The sequence below is a fragment of the Neovison vison genome, chromosome 3 (assembly GCF_020171115.1).
Source record: "Neovison vison isolate M4711 chromosome 3, ASM_NN_V1, whole genome shotgun sequence".
In the NCBI taxonomy this organism is placed as follows: Eukaryota; Metazoa; Chordata; class Mammalia; order Carnivora; family Mustelidae; genus Neogale; species Neogale vison.
The window spans coordinates 141,267,282-141,290,843 of NC_058093.1; the positions used below are offsets into that span (position 1 = coordinate 141,267,282).

The 23,562-nt window shown below is 42.9% G+C and overlaps 2 protein-coding genes across 3 annotated transcripts in view; both read left to right on the forward strand.

Annotated features, from left to right (window-relative positions):
- The first annotated feature begins 2,187 nt into the window (after nt 1-2,187).
- NARS1 (asparaginyl-tRNA synthetase 1) lies at nt 2,188-18,293 on the forward strand. Of its 2 annotated transcripts, none has more exons than XM_044242900.1 (15): nt 2,188-2,326; nt 3,400-3,479; nt 6,408-6,473; nt 6,574-6,666; nt 6,756-6,845; nt 7,718-7,796; nt 8,842-8,912; nt 10,695-10,781; nt 12,238-12,459; nt 12,573-12,772; nt 13,395-13,530; nt 14,199-14,312; nt 16,365-16,496; nt 16,786-16,917; nt 17,183-18,293. In XM_044242900.1, the coding sequence occupies exons 1-15, from the start codon at nt 2,284-2,286 to the stop codon at nt 17,312-17,314; spliced, it is 1,677 nt and encodes a 558-aa protein (XP_044098835.1). In that variant the 5' UTR covers nt 2,188-2,283; the 3' UTR covers nt 17,315-18,293. The 2 variants fall into 2 exon arrangements, with proteins under 2 accessions (XP_044098835.1, XP_044098834.1); XM_044242899.1 differs by having other exon boundaries at nt 2,189-2,326; nt 3,397-3,479.
- A 4,969-nt stretch (nt 18,294-23,262) lies between these two features.
- The window catches only part of FECH (ferrochelatase), a 32,339-nt gene continuing 32,039 nt past the window's right edge, over nt 23,263-23,562 (forward strand). Inside the window, exon 1 of the mRNA XM_044242901.1 lies at nt 23,263-23,490. Coding sequence (XP_044098836.1) covers nt 23,424-23,490 — 67 coding nt within the window. The 5' untranslated portion in view covers nt 23,263-23,423. The remainder of the gene's footprint in view (nt 23,491-23,562) is intronic.

Here is a 23,562-nt window from a genome sequence, read left to right on the forward strand (position 1 = left end):
CCCTTTACGTGACACTGCAAGGAAAGTTCTGCTTCCTTGAGACTGTCAGCCAAACAGTGCACGAAGGGCAGTCCAGATGACGGTTTCTTAGTGCCGCCTGACTGGAGCCAGATGCAGCCAACTTGTGGCAAGGCAGCTGGGCGAATAAATACCCCGAGCTTACTGTCCCCCCTCTTGCTCTCCTGCTGTGCTCCCCTTTAGCTGTATCTGACCAGAAGACAGAACGTTGATGCAGTCCCCATCAGTCAGCCTCTGGGGGCCCAGGGCAGGGTGAAGAGGAGAACTTCATCCAGCTGGTGGCAGGCAGCCCCTAGGCTGGTTTCCACTGAGCCTCACCTCCTGGTCTTCACTGCTGTGTAGTCCTCTCCCGTGTTGTACGAGGGTTGGTCCATGTGACCAAAACAGTAAGTAGAAATGATGAAATGTCACCTCACTAATCAGGTGACAAGAGGCACCGCAGTTTGGGAAGGCAGCTTTCTAAGATGGCCACATCGACCTCACTTCCTAATAGGCATGCGCTGGTGTAAAACCCTTTCTTTGAGTGTAGGCTGGACCAGGTGACAGGATTCCAATAAAGCAGCATATGGTGAAGATTAGGGATGTCACTTCTGAGGATAGGTTACAAATGACTGTGGCTTCCGTCTTGTTTGCCCGCTCTGATGACGCTCGCTGCCTGATGGCGAGGCCCCCGTGTCAAAGAACTGAGCCCAACACTCAGCTGAGTGAGCGTGGTAGAGGATGCATCCCAGGTGAGACTTCAGAGTCTTAAAATATGAGGCCTGCAGTTCCAGCCCACACCTGGATTGTCGCCTTTTGAGAGGCCCAAGTTCCTGGTCCACAGACAACGCGAAAAGCCAAATGTTGTTTGAAGTTTGGGGTGATTTATTATACAGCAATAGGTAACTAATACAGCTTTCTCTCTCTCTGATCACTTGCTTTTGGAAATGTCAGCTGTCCTGTCATTAGAAGCACTATGGGGAGCCCATTCCGCAAAGAACCTAGGCCTTCTGCCAGCAGTCCTGTGAGTGAGCCTGGTAGCAGATTCTCACCTAGCCAAGCTTCAGAAGACTGTGGCCCCGGCCAACTTGATTCAGGAGACTCTGAGACCCAATCCCCAATGAAGCCACCCCTGGATTCGTCACTTTCAGAAACTGTGTGAAGTAATCAATGTTCATTGTCTTAAGCTCCAAAGTTTGGGATAATTTGCTTTGCAGCAACAGATAACGATTATATGTGTGGGCAAACACAAAAAGTTAGCAAAGAGGGAAAACGGGAAGTCCATGAAATTGGATGAAATACTCCTGAAGAGAAGTATTTGGTTCCTATTCTCCAGAGTCTTAACTTATGTTTGGAGTTATTTTTAGTTTCTCTCCTAATGCAAATAAGTTTTTCTTCCACTCAAAGATAAACTCTTGTATTTCACTCAACAAAGAATGATAATTTTAGCTACCCTTTATTTAGCATCTATTATGTGCTGGGCAGTGAATTTACACTATCCTTCACAAACAGGGAAATTAGCTTAGGTTGGGAACTTCTTCCCAAAGCACAGTAAGTAAAAGACAGAACCAGAGTTCCAAGCGGGTTTGAAGCCCTAGTTTTTCCCACAACATTATTACAGCCTTCCTAATAGCGATCCTTATAACTTTAAATAAAAGTATCAATAATCCGAATCATAAATACAGAAGTACTACATGTCCATGCACTTAGATTGCAAAATTAAATGGCCTTGATATTTCACAACAGGCAATGCACGTGAGGTAGGACTACTTTCACGCCCCTAACACCGGCTCGCACCCCTCCTCATGGCCGGTGCTCAATACACTTGATGATGACATTAAGTCCACAAGCATTCCAACATTTGGGGCTAAGGAACGAAATTGTTCTAGTTTCCAAAAGGGCCCCAGCGCACCTACAGCTGGGGGAGAAACTGGACAATTCAGTAGGAAAAGTAGGAAGATGGGGACCGAAGGCAGAGAAGACGGCTGCCCCCAGTGGGTCTAGGCGTCCAGGGAGTCCGGGGTCGCCGGGCCCCGGAGAGCCCGAGCGCGCCGGGACCGAGCGGCGGACCCGAGCGGCGGACCCGGAAGTTGCCTCTGCCCGGCTCAAAGATGGCGGCAGCAGCAACACCCGCCCACTTACCCTATCCTCCTGTAACCAATGGCGCCGCGACGCTCGGGTGACTCACTGGGGCGACCTATGCATGACGTTCTGATGCAACGTCCTAGTCGAGGAAGCCGCCGGTGCACGTTGGGGTGGTGACAAGGTGGCAGAGTGTTGGAGACGATGTCCTTGGAGGTGACCGGGCCGACCGCCGGGATGGTACTAGGTGAGTGAAGCTCGGGGGTCCCGGACTGTGTAAGTGGAGCGGGAACCCTACGTGGGCCAGGAACCGAGCTGCGGCAGATGGCCTGGCTTCGAGTGGGCGGTCCACTGATATTTGTACAGGAAAGATTGGAGGTGGGGGGAGGGTTGGGTGGGGGAGGGAGGAGCCTGGACCCCGGCTGGGCCGCGACTCTCTGGGCGGGGCCGGTCCCCCCTCGAGGCCCCCTCGGGCACCCCTACCCTGTCCGGCGACTGGGATGGCGGCCACTCCTCGCCCTGCCCCCCTGCAAACAGTCTGGTGATTCGGCTGAGACTTAGCCACCGCGAGGCACTATAAGACGCCCGAAGTACCCCCCAAATATGTAAGCTCTTCGAAGTGATCGTCCGGAAGGGACTCTTGAATTCTAATTCGCTTTCACACATCCTCATTTATATTGAGATTTGCAGGGAGACCGTGTGGTGCAATAGAAAAAGGAAAAACGGGACCAGGGTTGATGCTGGTGTTCACACTTAATTAGTTGTAAGGTCTTGTGCAATTCGTTAAGCTCAGAGCTTCATTTCCTTTAAAGATCAGAAGGAAGTGGTATTTATTTGACATCGGTGCACTCTCACTGGGATAGCTGATTGATACGTGTTACTTCATTACGTCCTCCCTACAGACCTTCAAGATGAGTATTGTTTTTCCCCCTCATTTCCTAGACAAATAAGCTCAGATGGGTTAAGTGAATTCCCCGGAGTCACCCTGGCTTTTAAGGTACAACATCCAACATTCGAGTCTGGGCTGGCCAACTTCAAAGCCTTCATCAAGGAGCTAGAAGCAGTATCACAAATTAAAATCATCAAAGTTCATTTTGAAAAGCCAGATTTGTAGCTAGTATGTTTTTATGGGATAGATGTCACTGAATTAGAGGCGTGGGAAAGAATCATGATATAATTTCTTTTGGCCCGTGGTAATTTTTACTAATCAGATGCTTGTTCTGTTTACAAAGATAAAGAATGCATGAAGTCATTACAGTATGAAATGACTAATAATTACCGGCCAAATGAATAACTCATTCTCCTTTTGTAAAACAGCAGAGCTCTATGTCTCCGATCGAGAGGGAAATGATGCTACAGGTGATGGAACCAAGGAGAAACCTTTTAAAACGGGCTTAAAGGTAGTATTTCTTCTCATTGAGAAAATGACTACATTTATTAATGACTAGTGTCTTGTTAATATCTGACTTGCCAATAATTGTATCTCAGGCACCAGATTTTGGAGAGAATTTTCAGAAAAGAGAAAACGAGGAATGTATACAGCTGTGTAGCTTTAAGAGTATTGGGTGAATAAGTCTAAACTTATATTTGAACATTTTTAACATATGTCTTCTTTTTTTCCGTATCCTGCTGAGAGAATATGCTAAATTCACTTGAGGATTTTAGATCCTGAGAAGTAATAGTACATTAGTAAATTAGCATCCCAGACTCATGAGTTACTGAGTGTGTGCTCCGAGAAATGAGTCCGTTCGTAGTGTACGGATATCAGTTAAGTCTCTGAGTCTCAAGGCTCAGGATCACATCTGGATTCTAGTGGTAAATTCACCAAGAGGCCTCTTAGGAGTCCATTTAGAAGAAATCTGGGTAGGAGCACCTGGCTGGCTCACTTGGTTAAGTGTCTGCCTTCAGCTTAGGTCATGATCCCAGGGTCCTGGGATCCAGTCCTGTCCCCTCCCCTGTGTTTAAGGCTGTCTACCCAGTGGGGAGCCTGCTTCTCCCTCTCCCTCTGCCTGCCACTTCTCTGCTTGTGCTTGCTCTCGCTTTCTCTCTCTCTCTCTGTCAAATAAGTAAATAAAATCTTTTTTAAAAAAGAAGAAATCTGAGCATGAACTTAGTGGGACTTGGGGAAGCTGAGTCTTGCTTTTCAATTTTTGGAAGGAAATCTTTCTCTCATTTCCAGTTGTTGAGGTGATTCCTATGGCTCCCCAAAACTGACATTTAGGAGAATGTTTGCAAAATGTCACTATGAGCAAAGTGTGCTGTTCTCATTTGGGGAATTCCAGTTTGGCTTCTAACTCTTAATTTCGGTGATTAAAAAAAGGGATCAGTAGAGAGTTTCAGGTAGCAAATTCTTAGTGATTTACAAACATCTCTACCAAGTGTAATTTTTTTTTAAAAGATTTTATTTATTTATTTGAGAGAGAGAGAATGAGTGAGAGAGAGTGTGTGGGGGGGGGGAGGGTCAGAGGGAGAAACATGTGGCGACTCAGTGCTGGGATTCCAGGATCCTGACCTGAGCCTGACCTGACCTGATCCTGACCTGAGCCCAAGGCGGTCGGTCGTTTAACCAACTGAGCCACCCCTCAAGTGTAGTTATTAAAAAGAAGAACTCTCTTACATGTTTTTTTTTTTTTAAGATTTTATTTATTTATTTGACAGACAGAGATCACAAGTAGGCAGAGAGGCAGGCAGGGGCGGGGAGGAAGCAGGCTCCCCGCTGAGCAGAGAGCCCCATTTGGGGCTCAATCCCAGGACCCTGAGACCATGACCTGAGCTGAAGGCAGAGGCTTAACCCACTGAGCCACCCAGGCGTCCCTCTCTTAGATGTTTTTTAAAAGATCCAGGTTCCCTCCTCTGCAGTGATCATTGAGTTGGGGTTAGTGTTAAAAGAAAGTGAAAAGTATTTTCCAGGTCTGGAACTAGACCTTTAATTTCCACAAGCTTCAGATCATACAACCAGAGAGATTAATTTGTTAACATTTCTTGGCTGACTTAATCAAGTAATACAAACTATAAAATATAAATGGCACAGCAACCCCTGACATGTCCTCATATTTATGAAATGAGGTATTCTACATACAGGAATTTTTCAAATTAAATGAAGCTTAGCCTTTTATGTTCTTAGCCGTTACTTTTGTTTCTGAAAGAGTTCCAGAAGCAACTTCCCTGATTCCTTAGTGAAGAAGAGCCATTTAGGTGTGATCTGCAGTTGACTTTTACTGTCGGTTGTCTCTCCTCTGGTGTTCTCAGTATACTTCCTGCCGGTCCCTGCAGCCAGTGGAAATCCGCTGCTTCTACTCTATTTGTACCAGGAAACTGTATACACTCAACCCTTGAATAACACGGGCTTAGGGGTACTGACCCCTGCAGAGTCAAAAGTCTGCATACAGCTTCTGACTTCCTTAAAACGGAAATACCGGGGGTGCCTGGGTGGCTCAGTGGGTTAAAGCCTCTGCCTTCGGCTCAGTCATGATCTCAGGGTCCTGGGATCAAGCTCCGCATCAGGCTCTCTGTTCAGCAGGGAGCCTGATTCCCTTCCTCTCTCTCTGCCTGCCTCTCTGCCTACTTGTGATCTCTGTCAAATGAATAAAATCTTAAAAACAAAAGAACAAAACAAAAAAAACCCTGAAATACCGATAGCTTATAGTTGACCAGAAGCCAGTAACAGAAACAGTCAACACATACTCTAAATGTTATGTGTATTCTATACTGTATTTTAACAAAGAAGTAAACTAGAAAACAGCAAATGTTAAAAATCATAAGGAGAACAAAATGTATTTACAACACTGTAATGTATCTATAGGAAAAACGTGTGCATATAAGCAGATCCACACAGTTTAAACCTGTGTTCAGGGATCAGTTATATTGTGTAGCCACGCGTGCTAGAATTGTTTGTGAGAGGACCGCATGGCTCCTGCTTTAAGCAAAGTTTCCTTAGTATGTCAGACCAGTCATTCTTTCAATGTTCACTTTCGGCCGTTGGGGTTTGTATGCTTTTTTTCTTGGCTCTTTTTGGTTTTTTTTTTAAGGTTTTATTTATTTATTTGTCAGAGGGAGAGAGAGAAACAGCACAAGCAGGGGCAGTGGCAGGAAGAGGGAGAAGCAGGCTCCCCGCTGAGCAAGGAGCCTGATGTGGGACTTGATCTCAGGACCCAGGAATCATGACCTGAGCCGAAGGCAGATGCTTAACCTACTGAGCCACCCAGGCATCCCTCTTCTTGGCTCTTGTTGGTGTTCTAGATGGTTGAAGTAACCTCATAATTAGGATGTTATTTTGATGTCAGGTATGGTACAATATTAAATTTTCTTTTTCTCCCTTCCCACTCAAGGCTCTGATGACGGTAGGAAAAGAACCATTTCCAACCATTTACATAGATTCACAAAAAGAAAATGAGGTAGGATGAGCCAAAAACTCTACCGGATTATATTTTGTAAATAAATTTTCATCATAACAGAGAGATTCTGGAAAAAATAAATATCTCTTTTTCTCTCCAGAGGTGGGATGTTATTTCTAAATCACAGATGAAAAACATTAAAAAAATGTGGCATAGGGAACAAATGAAGAATGAATCCCGGGAAAAGAAAGAGGTGAGCAATGATTTTGCCACTGTGAATGTTTTTTAAGTTAGAATACTGGAAACCTTGTGTTAACAGACTGCTTTATTGTTAAAAATTAGGCAGAAGACAGTTTGCGGAGAGAAAAGAACCTGGAAGAAGCAAAGAAGATTACCATTAAAAACGATCCAAATCTTCCCGAGCCAAAATGTGTGAGTGTGACACATACTGTCCCAAATATCGCCGTCACACCCTGTCAGACTGTCGGTCCTGTGTCCGAGAGCCGGGCCGGCTGGTGTGCTCCTTGACACTGTTCGCCCTTCCTTTCCTTTTAGAAGGGTTAGAGAGAAAGTAACATTTTAAAGTTATGAAGCTGGTCCTTTGGGGGTTCACTTTATCGTAAAGTTTAGTAATTACGTGTTGAACGATTCCTGTCCCACCTGAAAGCCAGCTAAGTGTTGCCCTCCCTATGTGTCCATTTCCTCACTGTAAAATGAGGAGGTCAAAATCCATGATTTTCATGGTATTTTTAAATAGATAAAATGTTCTGTGATTTTGTGAATTGAATTCCTCTGCATTTTTTTGTAGAACAGATGTTGAGCTGTGAGTGGCCAAGCTTAGATTTCAGATAGTTCTTACTGCTCATGGGTGGTCGTCTTTTTCCTATGTCCTCAGTGAGGAAGGTGTCTATGCTACCTTTACCCTCCCCTTCCTGTACTCCTGTTCTTCCTCCAGACCGATAGCTAGCCTCGGCTAGCTTCTGCCTTGTGTGTCGGGAGGAACTGTGAGGGCAGAAGGGCTTCACGCAGACTTGTTGCTCTGATGAATTCATTTATTCACTGATTTTATATAGCAGTTTCTGGAATTCCAGATGGTTCTCAGTGTTCAGTTTTGCACTAAGAGAAAGACTTGGATTTTTTTTTTTAACCACTCTAATATGGTGAACGTTTATTGTAGAATGACTGTCGTTTTGCATCATTTGTGAATTTGTGACACTTGACTGCCATCCGTCTAGTTTTAGTGGAGAAACTGATACGTAATAAATAACATGATCGGTCGAACGTTATTGACTTCAATTTCGCAGGTGAAGATTCATGCCCTAGGAGGATACAAAGGCCAAAGAGTAAAGGTGTTTGGCTGGGTCCACAGGCTGCGTAGGCAAGGTAAATGGTAGAGCTTTTCTTTCGTTTCTCTTTAATTTTCAACATCCCTGCTCTAGATGAAGAAGAACATAAAATCATTTACTTAGGTGGGGGATATTTTTAGTTTGGGGTGCTGGTTTATAAAAGAAGATAGTGAATTACATCCTAAATTTGTTATTACAGGTTTAAAAATTATTTAAATGCTATTTAACTGGAAGCAATCACAGAGATCAGGAATATCCAGTAAATACTTGTCTAGCTGAATTTAATTATTTAATGAAAGGCAGGGGATGTGTTACAGGAAGGGCAGAGCCAACTCTGAAATTCATTCCTGGCAGTAGTGTTGGCTTTTATAATTCGTGTGTTTGCATTCTACTTCTCTCAGTGCTGACTTTTGCTATCTGTAACTATTATTTTATTACATGTATTTTATTATAAGTAGTTACACATCTTCATAAAAGGAGATGAGACATAAATGAATGGGATTCTGGGCAGCAACATATATATATTTTCAAAGATTTTATTTATTTAACAGAGAGAGAGAGAGCATGTGTACACAAGCAGGGGGAACAGCAGGCAGAGGCAGAGGGAGAAGTAGGCTCCCCGCCCAGCAAGGAGCCTGATGCAGGACTCGATTCCAGGACCCTAGGATCATGACCTGAGCTGAAGGCAGCTGCTTAACTGACTAAGCCACCCAGGCGTCCCTGGGCAGCAATATTTATCTACCTCCCGTTGAGTACACAGCCCTATGCTAGGCCTTTCAGGGGATTCGATGGTGAGGGAGACACAATCCCTCGTGTCAAGTTTCTGACAGTCTTGCTTTCCCATGATCACGTGGATCACGAGACTCACATAGGATGTGGAAATACAGTGAAGAAGGTGAAATGCTTTGCAGACACTGAGTAGTGATGTTTCCAATGGCCACTTGAGAGGAAGGGGGCCACGCGGGAGGTTTGAACTTCGTAACAATTTTACCGTGGAGTTACCTATTACAAGATTAAATTATGAGAAAGTACTTTTAAGTGCCTTGAGAGCGGTCGGGCTACATTTTTCTTTCTCGTTTTAGGAAAGAATTTAATGTTTCTGGTATTGCGGGACGGTACAGGCTATCTTCAGTGTGTCTTGTCAGATGATCTGGTAAATATTTTTTCTTATTTCTCACTGAAAATCTGTTGTGTTTTGTTTTTTTTTTTCCCCCAGGAAGTTCCTTTATTGTTAGTTTTGGGAATTTTAGGATCTGTATATATATTTTAAACTGTTAGAGAAAATTTCTAGCACATAAAAAATAGAACGGTACAGTTGACCATTGAACAACATGGGTTAGGACTGCATGTGTGTGCTGGGGCCTGGGGTTTTTTTTTTTATACTATGAGTGAATTTTCTCTTTATGACTTTCTTCTTTATGACCTTCTTTTCTCAAACTTATTATAATAATGCAGTATGATACGCCTACTACATAAAATACATGTTAGTTGACTTTGTGTTGTCAGTAAGGCTTCTGGTCAACCGTAGGCCATTAAAGTTGTGGGAGAATCAAGTTGTATGTGGATTTTAGACTGCACAGGGGGTCAGCCCCCCTAAGCCCCAAATTGTTCGAAGTCACCTGTATAAAGAAACCTCATGTGCTCATCACCCGGCTTTGGTTAGGTCTTAGTCATAGGCTGGGTGGCATGTAAATGAAGGAATTTGTCTCACAGTCCTGCAGGCTGGGAGTCGAGCTGGGGGTGTCAGCGTGGTCGTGTTTGACCTGGCACGTCCTTGTGTGGTGGAGAGCACAAGGGGGAGCAAACCCTCATCTCACCCTATTCTCCTGTCCCGGGGCCCACTTTCTCATACCGGCACACAGGGGCCTAGGATTTCAACATAGGCAATTTGGAGGGACAAAAACACTAAGTCCCTAACAAGTAATGACTAATAAATGGCCAATTCTGGTTTACTGCTCACCCCTCTGACCCCCCTAGACATCATATCATTTTATATAAATACACTTGCATACACATCTGCAAGAAAAAGTATTTGTGCTATAACCACGCTAATATTAATTACATCCTCCCCAAACAGGCAACTCCTAAACATCAGTCAGATTCTCCCAGTTGATTCATAATGTCTTTCTACAATTGTTGGTTGAATGAGAACCCAGACGAGATCTCTGCACTGCACTGAGCTGATGTGGCTCTGAAAGTCTTCCAGTCTGGAACCACTCGTCCTTTCTATTGTCTTTTCTACCAAATTTGTTTAAAACAACCTGTTTGGTTGTCCAGTGGCTCTCCTCTACTCCGAGTCTGGCTGGTTGCCTCCTCGGGGTCATTTAACATATTCCTCTCCTCTGGAGTTCTTGCAAGCTTATCAGATTCAGGTTTGGGGGATTTTTCATTTTGTTTGACTTAGTTTGCTATCTTTTTTGGCACAACTACTTCTCATTGGGCAAGGCTGTGCGCTTTTCATTGTCTTGCATCAAAGACACATAATATCCTCTTGCCTTTTTTTATGATTTTATGATAGTGGGTTAAAGTGTTGGTAGCCTGATCCCTCCATAGTAAAGCTGCCTGTCACTTCTGTCCTGGCGGTTTTAGCAAGTGTTGCTCGTAGCCCAGGTGGGTGGTTTATTATCCCAGCAGTCTGAATTTTAAAGAAAATAAAATGAGCTGTTCAGATGTTTTTAAGGGATGTGGGCTACTCTCATTCATGCATATGTATATATGTAAAATATCTGTTTACATACATATTTCTCTGTAGATGAATCCTCCTACAAAAATAGCTATTCTTGGTTAATACTAAAAAAAAATCGATGGCCATCTTCTTTTACTAGTTTTAGACAGGTAACTTTTATTTGAGTAATCTGCTTAGCTTTCTATATATCAGAGCATACATCTTAATGTAAATGTGAGTAGTAAATACGGACTTTTATCTTTTTTATAGTGTCAGTGTTACAATGGGGTTGTCTTGGCCACGGAGAGTAGTGTTGCAGTGTATGGAACGCTAAATCTGACCCCAAAGGGCAAGCAGGTGAGTAGGTTGATTTTCTCAGTGGGTAAGTAAGTGTGTCTTTGTTCTCCAGTGTTCTTATTTGTACTTTAGGGATTTGGCAAATAAATACACAGATGTGATGTAAATTTATCGCATAATAAATTTAGGATAAATTTATATTTATAAATTTAGGATAATTTTAGGATGAATAAATTGATAAATTTAGGTTGCCTTTTCCTCTTCCAGGGAAATATGTCTACCGTACAACTCAGATGATATAACACACTCAGGGATTTCCAACTTTATAGAATTCATAAATAACCCTCATGGGCCATAGTACAGTCACTTTGCTGTGGATGCATGAATAACTTTTCATTCAGTTGGAAATAAAAATAATCTACCCATGGGGCGCCTGGGTGGCTCAGTGGGTTAAAGCCTCTGCCTTCAGCTCAGGTCATGTCCCAGGGTCTTGGGATTGAGCCCCACATCTGCTCAGTGGTGAGCCTGCTTCCTCCTCTCTCTCTGCCTGCCTCTCTGCCTACTTGTGATCTCTTGTCTGTCAAATAAATAAATAAAATCTTTTTAAAAAAAAATCTACCCAAAAACTTCAGGAAAGAGCAGTAATCTAAATCTGATTATCACTTTATCACTTCCTGAATAGAATTTGAAAGTTTCTTTTAGAGAAAGTTAAATATAATTCTGATATTCAGAGAGTTGTTTCTTCTCCAGCCAACAGGCACGTAACAGTTACTTGTTGGTAATTACTTTTCACATAATTACTGTGGTTATATTTGTTGGCTGGGAAAGAAAACAAACAAATGTGTCCTATTAACCACCAGAGGGAGCCCCCAGAGTACTCCTTAATAGACTAGAAATATCGATATCAGAGGGTCTCCCAGAGTTCATGTAAAAGAACCTACATTAAGCATGAATATCTGATTCAAGTTCACTGAAGTAATGTGATTTGCAAAATGGAGTTGTTATGACATGTTACTTGCTCTCCAGAGTTTGGCACCAAGATAATTGTATATTCCATGATGTGTGGCTTCTAAAATAAATCCTTTTAATGGAATTACTAGGGAGAATTTAAATTTTTATCATATATGCATTCCAAAGAGAAACAGCTTTCAGTAAAACCTTTGTATTTAAAGAGTGTTTCAGTGTCAATAAAATAATATTTTAACTTAACGGAGAAGGGTTAGGAAGATGCATCAAATGATAACAGCAGTTAGTAGTTACTCCAAGTTGCAAGATTATCATTTATTTTCTAGTTTTTGCTTTTCTGTTGTTTAAAAATCATGTGTGGGTTTACTCTGAAAGGAATATTAAATATCAAAATAAAATCAGATTATTAGGTCTTTGTCTAGAAGGGTAGGCTGATAATGGTGATGTCTAAAATTATCTTACCAACAATTTTGACATAAAATCTCCAATAATGTTAGTTTTTGTTTCCTTCTCTCTCCTTTTTCCCTGCCCCCCCCTTTCTAAAATGGAGGCCCCCGGTGGCCATGAGCTGAGCTGTGACTTCTGGGAACTGATTGGGTTGGCCCCTGCTGGAGGAGCTGATAACTTGATTAACGAGGAGTCAGACGTGGACGTCCAGCTCAACAACCGACACATGATGATCCGGGGAGAAAACATGTCCAAGATCCTGAAAGCACGTTCTGTGGTCACCCGGTGCTTTCGAGATCACTTCTTTGATAGGGGGTACCATGAAGTAAGTGTGTGTTCATCATCTTTTGCAAATAAACAATACCTTTGGCCATTTTAAAACTTGAATAGTGCCACTCACAATCGGCCTCTACTTACTCCCCCTTTTCATTTGAACAGGTTACTCCTCCAACGTTAGTACAAACCCAAGTGGAAGGAGGTGCCACGCTCTTCAAGCTTGACTATTTTGGGGAAGAGGCATTTTTGACTCAGTCCTCTCAGTTGTACCTGGAGACCTGCATTCCAGCTCTGGGAGATGTGTTTTGTATCGCACAGTCATACAGGGCAGAACAGTCTAGAACACGAAGGCACCTGGCTGAGTACGGAGTTGTCTTTTTATTTCTGTTTTAAAAATTACTTTTAAGAATGTACATTTAGTGTAGCAGTCTTTATGTAGGTAGTGTGAAAAAATTGGATATTTTAAGAGTGTATGGAGGGCAGTTCCACAAATTAATGGGAGCCATGTATGAAGTTTTGCCTCCTGGGCCATAGCTAGCAATGTTCTTGTCTTTCACTTTTCTTTGATCCTTTATATGTTAAGAATAAACAAGAAATCACTCTTTTTAAGGGAGGAAAGGTAGGGACTCTAAAACTTGCCTGTGGGCCACCTGGATGGCTCGGTTGTTGGGCATCTGCCTTTGGCTCAGGTCATGATCCCAGGGTCTAGGGATCAAGCCCCGCATCGGGCTCAGTGGGAGGCCTGCTTCTCTCTCTCCCACTCCCTCTGCATGTGTTCCCTCTCTTGCTGTCTCTCTCTGACAAATAAATAAAATCTTTAAAAAAAAAACCAAAAAACTGAAATAAAGCTAATGGGCTGAGTGAGGAGTTGGTTAGCGGTGCTGGAATTTACATTTCTGTGCAGTTTTGCGATGTTAAAATCCTTACTTAAGAGAAACTTCGCAGAAAGGTAGAGTGGCTGCCAGCTAGTATCTTGTTCTTTAGATATACTCATGTGGAAGCAGAGTGTCCTTTCCTGACCTTTGATGAGCTCCTGAACCGATTGGAGGACTTGGTTTGTGACGTGGTAGATAGAGTCTTGAAATCTCCTGCAGCGAGTATAGTGCGTGACCTCAACCCGGTAGGTGTGCTGTTTATGGAAATGCAAAGTCATGATTTGGTGGGGGAGGGGGGAGGTAATGATGTCTTCACCTTCGGTTTTTATAGATTTAATGGCGTGGCGAGCTTTGCTATAAGTGCATATATGCACACATATTATATTTTTATTTTTTATTTTTTAAGGTAAAATTGATAGCATTATGTTAGTGTCAGGTGTACAGCATCATGATTTGATAGTTGTATGTATTATGAAACGATTATCATAAGTCTAGATAACATCTCTTACCAGACATTGGTACAATTTGTTCTTTTTTATGCTGCAGCCTTCTAAGATCTACTCTTAGCAAATTTCACATTTATAAATAGAGTATTGTTAGCTGTAGTCCCCTTGCTGCGCATTATACCCTCAGAACTGACTGTTTTATAACTCGAAGTTTGTACCTTTTGACCACCTTCACTCATTTCTGTACCTGTATTTTTAAGAGTAAAATTTGATACTAGTCATTGCCAATAATTTTATAATATTTTACATAGGAGGAGATCATGTATATTTTCCATTTTTAGGAATGTCCTCATTGTTTTCTTGTCTGAAATAACATTTTACACTAACAACGGATAGTTTTCCCTATAATGGAAATTTTAGTGTTCCGGTTTCTTTGTATACACTCTTGTTTTTTCTTGCTATTGTAGAACTTCAAGCCTCCCAAACGGCCTTTTAAGCGGATGAACTATTCAGATGCTATTGTGTGGCTGAAGGAACACAACATAAAGAAAGAAGATGGAACTTTCTATGAATTTGGAGAGGTATGCGTCGCCTAAGTGTACTGCTGCTGAGGTGATCGAACCAGGAATGCAGGAGGCAACCGCTTGTCAAAAAAAAGGGCGACAACAGACCCTCCTTGGGGTTGTCTGAGGATTCATTGAGTCCACAGATGTAGAGTCAGCCTTAGTCCGCTTCTGTGGTGGTCAGTAAACATTAGCGCCGCGATACCTTCGCAGCTCATCTTTTGCCTTTTTCCTCTTCTTCTGTGGTCAGTCCATGCTCCTGACTTGACTCTAGGGGTAGCTCTCTAGGCTGGCACAATGCCTCAGACATTTCATGCAAAATTTCAGGCTTTAAAATTTCATGCAAAATGTTGATATGCGGTATATTCGTTTTATTTTTTGGAGAAAGTATCCGCCTCTTTCAAAAGGAAGCCTCTGGCAGAGGAGTATATTGAAGCTCCTTCAATTGGAGAAGAGGCAAAGAAGAAAATAGCTGTTGGTTAAAATGCAAAACCCAAGAGAGAAGGCCTGGCTAGGGAAGGTGGTCTGGCGTCCCAGATACACTGTGCGGACGTACCAGAGGTGTAGACTGTGAAGCCCTTTTCCCAGTGCATTTAACCATTTCTCACATAGTATTTGCAAGTCCACTTTATAGATAAAAGAGGAGCAGCTACTGCTTAGAGCTTTAATTTTTAGAAGGAATTTACAGAGAAAACAAACAGGACTCTCGACCTATATAAATTATTCTTTCCATTTCATGAATTCGTTGGTGGTATAGAGTAACAAAGTTTTGTATTAAAAATTTAAGAAGTGTTATTACCTAAAACTTAGCCAAGTAGTATGGTGGAGTGGAAAGAGCCCCATCTTTGGAGGAAATTCCCCCCCCACCACCACCAGGTGGCTTAGCTCCCACCTGTGTCCTTATTGCTGTGTGACAGAAGGCCAGTGACCCCACCCTCCTTCCTCGGAGGTCACTGCTGCTTTGCAGAGTTGTGAGGACTCAGAGCTAAATTCCTGGCAGGGTCCATGGTTCAGGAAGCCCTTGATGCTTGTCAACATTTATCATATTCTGATGTCATCCCATGCACATGAGGTTACCAGAGTAGATGAACGTTCCATGTTCTACATCCAGTAAGTGAATGGAGGATGAATCTTCCAACTTTTTGGAACGTGCAGTAAGACTGTTTCCCCCCAATTAAATCCGACTATGGTATATAGAGCAGTTAAAATCTGAGAGACCAGAACCATCCCACTCATCTCCAGTGGGGCCTGTGGCCTCATGACTGCCGTGCCAGGAGATTGGCAAGCCCCAATGAGTCTTGTCGAGTTCTCTCAATCAGTTTGTACTAGGACGAGAGTTTTCAGTATTACCTTGAGTTTATATGTGGGTTACTGAAGGATGTTTTGAGACAGAGGCAGATGAACTTGGTTCATCATCATCTGACATTTCTTGGCTAAGTGTTCCAGGTGTGGTTACACTTGGAAATTTCACACTGGTTATTTGTCTTAGGGCTCTGTCTTACCACCATTGAAGCCATATAGATGTACTGTAATAGGCAAGAAGTCCAGATAACAGGAAAGTTTAAGGATTGGTGTTATTAATAACACAGACTGTGCATAGACCAACGATGTTTTGGAGCATTCACTGATTGTCTTATACCTCATGGGACTAAGTGGACCACGTTTGCTTCAGAGCTGGGTAAAACTGGCCACTGAAAAAAAGAACTACGCGGTATCTAGTCTCAGTGATAATGGCTTCGAGTGTTTGTTTGTTTTTTTTTTAATTTAATTTAATTTTTATTTTTAGGGGTTTCTTGGGTGGGTTTTTATTCCTCAAGCAGATGGCTCTTGATCTACTGTAAAGGGAAGCAGGTCTTCTTGCAGTTGGTTTAATAACTGTGTGTGAGTTGTTAAAATATCTTTATTGTTTTTGGAAGAAAGTGTTGCTTCCACCATGTGTTTGGGTTGTGGATGGGTATGTGGTCTCTGCTACGTTACATTAATAACATGAAGGGCTGCTGTGGGTGAGAGCTGCTTCTGTCTTGTTGCCTTTTGAGTTGTAAATGTTAATGAAGTCTTGTTTAACCTCAGGATATCCCAGAAGCTCCTGAGAGACTGATGACGGACACCATTAATGAGCCCATCTTGCTGTGTCGATTTCCTGTAGAGATCAAGTCCTTCTATATGCAGCGATGTCCTGAGGATTCCCGCCTTACAGAATCTGTCAGTCTGTGATTCAACTAGTATTAGTAATTTTGCTTTCTAATGGGGTGGGGACTGCCACTGGAATAAGATAGAGCTCATGGCAAGTATTTCATTATACATCTAGCATGGCAGTATTTAAAGAAGTGGCTTTTGTCCTCTCTTGGGCTTATCATATCTTGTTAAATTATAGGCTTTGAATATTTGAGTATTACATGACCATTGTGCTCCTTTAGCTATGAGTTTAATTGTGATTTTCTTTGAAACTATAGCCTGGTAGTAACTGCATCTTATTTACTTGTTTTTAAAGGTTGATGTGTTGATGCCCAACGTCGGTGAGATTGTGGGAGGCTCAATGCGTATCTGGGATAGTGAGGAGATACTGGCAGGTTATAAAAGGGAAGGAATTGACCCCACTCCCTATTACTGGTACACAGATCAGGTAAACAGTTTTGTGCTTTGTTTTTAACACTCTTTAAATTGTTTTCATTTTAGTAGTTCTGTTCTGTATAAATTGGAATTTTTAAAAGGAGAGAATTCAGTGTGGTACTTTGATGTGGGAATGAGCTGTATTCAGTTTCATGGTTGTAATGTGGCATGTGACTAGTTTTGTCTTTGTCTAATACGTTGACTTAATTTGAAAAACAACCCAGGTACTGGCCTTGCTTAACGCAGCCCTTCTTTTCTTTTTTTTTTTTTTTAAACAGAGAAAATACGGCACGTGTCCTCATGGAGGATATGGCTTGGGCTTGGAACGATTCTTGACCTGGATTCTGAATAGGTATCACATCCGAGATGTATGCTTGTACCCACGATTTGTCCAGCGTTGCAAGCCATAACTGGTTCTTCCAGAAGCATTAAGGAAAGAATACAGTTTATGAAAGGAACAGACTGCCTCTTTAAAAAAAAACAAAAACAAAAAGCCAGAATCTTCCCTTTTTTATTCCATTGGTGTATGGCCATTTCTTTTTTCTCCCACAAAAAGCAATCCAAATCATGTGAATATCAAGTGACGTCAATGTTAGCATTTTAAGGAACACTATCCATCCATCACAAAGTTTGGAGGAACTATGTGGTGTGTAACACTACGGTCAGAAGTCCAGTTCAGCATTTTATCCAATTATAGGTTGTAATTTTTTCATCGTCTGTATCACATATATCATTAAGCAGAATTTAATTATGATCTAAGACATTCCAGTAACCTAATCTTTCCGCCCTGTTAAGTGTAACTGGAATTCTTTAATTTATATCATTTTATTGTATAGGCAAGTTATAACAAACATCTTGAGGGAAAATTGGCAATGTGGTATAAAAAATCTGCTAGTATTAGTGAAATTCATTGGTAGATACTGGAATCAAACAAAGACAGTTTTGCATTGGTTATTAATCTTTTCTAATCCTATAGAGCTGCTTATAATTCTAAAGCATACGAATTGATGTGGAGAAATTAAAAAAAAAATGGGAATTTTGCGTTAAACAATTTGAAATGACAGCACATTCTTTTTGTTGTTGTTGTTCTTTGCGTTAGTTTAAGCTAAAGAGGCAGAGTGATCTCTCTTTCCTGGTAGTTTCTAAGTAATTAAGAATAAGTAAGTTCCAAAAGAATTTGCAGCTGGAATCTTAATGACAGCTGTTTGTGGCCGTTTGACTCTTCCCACACTGTGACTTTAGATCTAATCTGCTACCTTATTAACTCCCAGCAGGCTTATTGAATGGCTTCATTTCAGATTTGGTGAATTTCTCTCCCAAAATGCATGTCATGTATTCTCAGTAGGCTGTATTCCCAGCAATCAATAAATGGACACACATTAAAAACTATTTGCTGGCTTTAATTTTTCTAAAGCTGAACGCCTCAGTCTTACATTGGTTCATGTATTTGCATTTTTAAAAATCTTTTTACTTTTCATGACATATGTATGTGAAATTAGATATTACTAAATTTAGTAGGTACTACTAAAAACACATGGTAATGAAAAGGAACAATTTTTTCATATTAGGTGTAGGTTCTAGTCATGTTTGATGATCTTCTTTATTTTTCAACACATTAGATTATATCCTGTTTTTCAATTAAGTGAAATGACAGCTGGAAATGAGACATTTATAGTATATTTGGCCTGTATCTTTAAAATAAAAAATACTTGTAAGAATGAATGAGCTCTAATTGGATTCATCTAGGCAGTTCAGAATTTAAGGAGGAGGTTAGACCCAGTTAACCTAAATTTTAATTGTGCAAATGAATCGAGAGTTTTCAGTACGGAGGGAAAGCTGTGAAATTAGGTGAGGATGAGAATGTCAAGGTTGTGACACGATGCCAAGAATCTGAGCATAGATTCTTGGAGCAGCAAACCCCATACGCGAGGATTTTTTTCCCTTGACTGTCATTGTCGCTGCAATCTGGTGTCCCATGGACCCCCGTGTGTCCAGCCACAGACACCCCAGTTCTGAGTTCCTGCTCCTGTGGGATTCTCACAGCTCTTTCCTGATGTGACTCTTCAAGTTGATTCCTACATCAAAACCCTCTCACTTTGGCAGCAGACCTGCTGGAGGTTTTGGAGACACGTGGGAGGCTGATACTCCAGCAAACTGAAGGGCTTCGGTATTAACTTTACCTCTTTGAGGTACGCATGGTAATGAAAAGGAGCGATTTTTTTCACATTAGGTGTAAGTTCTAGTCATGTTTTATAATCTTCTTTATTTTTCAACACATTAGATTTTATCCTGTTTTTCAATTAAGTGAAATGACAGATGGAAATCAGGCATTTATAGTAAATATAAATATATATATATATTTGCTACTGAGAATCCCTAAGCATTCTCATACCTGGTCCTTGACATAGGAGCTATTTTGGAAACTTGTCCCCAGTCTTCTGAAATTTCATGACACTATTTCTTGGGAATTTGCGTCCATCCCATGGGGTGGGTAACAGGACCCGCACACCCAGGAAATCAAGCCCTTCAGTTGTGTTAAAGTTTCTAAAATTGCCTCATTCATGAAAGTCTTTTTTCTGTTTTGCTTTCTCTCTAAAACTGCTACTGTTCAGGAATTAAGCCATTTATTTATTTATTTATTAAGATTTTATTTACTGGAGAGCAAACAAAACACCGCCAGCACGGTCTCCTGTCTCTTCTTCCCGCTGCGACTGTCGCACACTCTGTAGCCTGAACGTGTTTGCTCAACAGTTTTCCCCAGGGCACAGCCCGAACACCGACCGTCATGACTATCACCAGTCCATTACAGACAAAGGTCCAAGGCCTGAGAACTTTCCAGCTTGCCCCTGCCCTTAGCTTGTAATCCTTCCCCTCCCCAGGGCCATGGTGAGAGAGTACAGATGGGTTCATTAGTCCATCTGTACTCTCTGCTTATCATGGACTCTCAGGAATGAGTACAGATGGACTAACAAACCCATCATCACTTGTGGGCTTAAGGCTCTGTGTGGTGAAGAGAGGAATTCAAAATGCACGCCACATGGGCCCAGACTGGGTTACCTCTTTGCTATAAAACAATGTGGGGACCATTGATCTGATGTCTCAGAGTGATCATTACAGCTCACCGTTTGCCTGCCTCGCCCAGCCACTGTTTCTCTTGTACCACACACCGCCCCTTCCTGCCCTGTTGCTTTTCTGATTAAGGAGACAGAATTGAGTAATCTAAATTTAGTGTGTGTAGCACAGAGGTGCCAATCATGACAAATAATGAATTAGGTGATCCCCCTGCCCTTCCCTGAAGCACTGAGCTGAAACCAACAAGTTCATTTCATTTAGGACCAAAGGCTGAACTCAGTGTTGTCCGTGACAGGAGAGTGCTTTCTTCACTAATTAAGTCACCCGGGCTCAGAAAAAACCTCTCCCGTGCGATGGGGGTGTGGCTTATCAAGTTGGCGCAGAGACTGTCTTTGGCCTTCTGCTTGCTAAGGGAAGTGGTATATACCTTTGTTACAAATGTGTAAGCCAGGAAAAAATGCATTTCTATGTACACACACACACACACGTAAATGCCATGCACTTTTATAAATTTCTTTAGCCATTTAAGGTCTTTTCCGGTTTTCTTAGCAAACCCACATTTAGAATTCACACCTTCTGGGTCACCAGGGTGACGCAGTCAGTTAGGCATCTACCTCTTGGTTTTTGGCTCAGGTCACGAGCAGGGGCATGAATCCAGCCCCGAGTCAGGCCCCATGCTCAGCGTGGAGTCTGTTGGAGATTCTCTTTCCCTCTCCCTCTGCTCCCTCCTCCTTCTTGCGTCTCTCTCTCATCAATCAATCCATCTTTAGAATTCACAATTTCTGGGTTAAGGGCTGTGTTTTCTAATCAGTTTTGAAAAGGATCTGTATAAAATGCATTTTATTTGCTTTCATAAAAACATAAAAATTTACTTGTTGGAAAGCTATTATATTCGATGTTTGTAAGAAATAAGCCATAGATTAGAAATAATTTTTATGATACTCTCTGTTCTGGAGAAATAATGAAGTTCTGTTTCCATCTATGACCTTTGAGTCTTTATTTATTTATTTATTTTTTATTATTTTGACCTATGGGTTTTAAGATGTGGATCAGGGAGGTTTTATACATGAGGGATTTTGAATGAGTCTTTTTCAAGCTAGTACAAATGAAAATAAAAGATGTAAATAAAATGCATGAAACGGTGCCAATTCATTTTTTTAAAATGTTATTATGTTGATATATTTAATAGAGCATGCGTTGCTAGTTCCTTTCTCCTCTCTGGTCAGATACCTGTCACGGCTGTTGATTATGTGATTTGGCACCTTTGTGCATTGTCACTAATCATCGGCATTTCCCTAGGAGGGGCCAGAAGACCCCTGTTATCTCTACCTAGCAGAAGAGGCACAGCCCTGGGAAGGAGAGGTGACTCATCCAGAGCCTGCCAGAGTCGCTGAGAAGAGCCCACGCGTTTCAAACATCTAAAACTCTCAGTCTTTCTAGTTCTCTGGACCTGTCTGCACTTTGTCTAGAACAGAAGTTCAAAATGTAGAGCTTTTTTTGTGCAGCTTCCTTAAAAGAAATGGGTTTAAGCTTTAGGTAGAGAAGCACACTATAAAGAGCAAATCAAATGGGCAAAATAAATGAATGTTATTTTAATTATGAGGGTAGAGAGTTAGCAAAATATATAGGAAAGCAGTCTGGAACTTGGAGCAAGTTTATTCTTCATTTCTCAGGGAACATCTCCTACTTGGATCTGAAGATCACGCAGGTAACATGAAGGACAATCCATTTAATACGATATTTTACATTTGGCTTATAACCAGAAGGAGGGCCAACTTTAATAATAAACTAACTCAATCAGGAACATTAATATTATGCTACATAGGTGATTTTTTTTAAAAAAGAGTTTTTTTATTTAAAAGATTTTATTTAAAGAGATCACAAGTAGGCAGAGAGGCAGGCGGGGGTGTGGGGGAAGCAGACCCCCTGCTGAGCAGAGAGCCCCATGTGGGGCTCAATCCTAGGACCCTGAGATCATAACATGCAGCGAAGGCAGAGGCTTTAACCCACTGAGCCACCCGGGAGCCCCAGATAGGTGATTTTAACTCAATCTGGATTCCATCTTCCTGGAATGTTATACGAAGCTTGCACCCTTACTTCCTTCGGGCCTTTGTCCAGATGTCAGTGATAACTTCTCTGACCCATCTATTTCATTTTTTAAAAAGATTTTTATTTATTTATTTGTCAGAGAGAGCACAAGCAGGGGCAGCGGCAGGCAGCAGGAGAAACAGGCTCCTTGCTGAGTAGTGAGCCCTACACAGGGCTTGATCCAGGACTCTGGGATCATGACCTGAGCTAAAGGCAGACACTCAACTGACTGAGCCACCTAGGCGTCCCTTGACCCATCTACGTCAAATTCCCTTTCCTTCATCTCCCTCGCGTTGCTTCCTTCTTCTAACGCTTATCATCACTTCAAATAACATATATTCTCATTATTTTGTCTCTCCCTTAACCCCCACATAAGTCACTTTTCTGGTCTGTTCAGTGCTGTCTTCCAGTGCACGCAGTAGGTGGTCAATACTTGTTCAACGAATGAATAACGTCTGAGACCTTTGTGCTCCAAGGTTGGTCTTGTACTCCGAGATGCACAGAAGAGTGGGCAGGGGGAGCAGGCGGAAGCGTGGGAATGCAGGAAGGGCTAGAAATGAGGGAGGGGCCGGTCGCGAGTGCGGGACTGGGGCCCGAGAGCTACCTTGCAAGGGTGTGCAAGTACACCCAGAAACTCCAGCACGGCATCCCCCCCCCCCCCAGAAACGCGTTTGCCGGACTGGCCCTCCCTTTCCTAGGCTCCCGTTTTCTCCTGTTAGCAGTATAATGTTTGCTTTCTGGTCCCACCTGTCAAACTCTGCTATATTGAGACGCTACAGAGAAATCGAGTAATATGTCATTCACGAGTGTCTCGTAAAACAATTCCTTTCCCTAGTCTGCAAACCACGCAGAACGGAACTGGGTCTGCACAGGGCGCGGTAAGAAGGCAAGCCGACTGGAGAACGGAGGCACAAGCAACCTCGGCATCCCGGGAAGAGTGTTGGAAATGTCTGGAAAGTCCTTTGCCGAGTTGTGGCTGTGGTTCCTGACTTGGCCGAATTGGCAGAGGCCACCAGGGCATTCGTTCAGGGTGATCCGGGGCCGAGCCGGGCTCCAGCACCGGGAACCGCCGGGTGGTGGGGCGCCGCCACTAAGGCGGCTCGGGGCGGGTTTTACCCCCCGGACCGCCCGGCTGAGCTGCCGGCTCCCGCGAGGGGCGCATCTTCCTTGGCCCCGCCCCCGAGGCCCCGGCCCGGTGCGGCCCGCAGCGAATGAGCAGGCGCGCCGTGAAGGCTCAGGGGGGCGACGACGCGAGATAAGGCCTGGGGTGGCGGTGACAGCAGCGCGGCGCCTGGGGGCCCGGCACCCGATCGCGCCACCGCGGGAGGAACCCGGGTTCCGGGCGAGGCTGCCCCGGGAATGCTTTCGGGAGGCACAAACATGGCTGCGGCCGTGCGAGCTGCGGGCTCCCTGCTCCGCGACCGGCGTAAGTGAGGCTGTGGCGGCCGCCGCCGCCGCCGCGCGCGTCCCTGAGACGGCGGGGGCAGCCGGCGCCGGG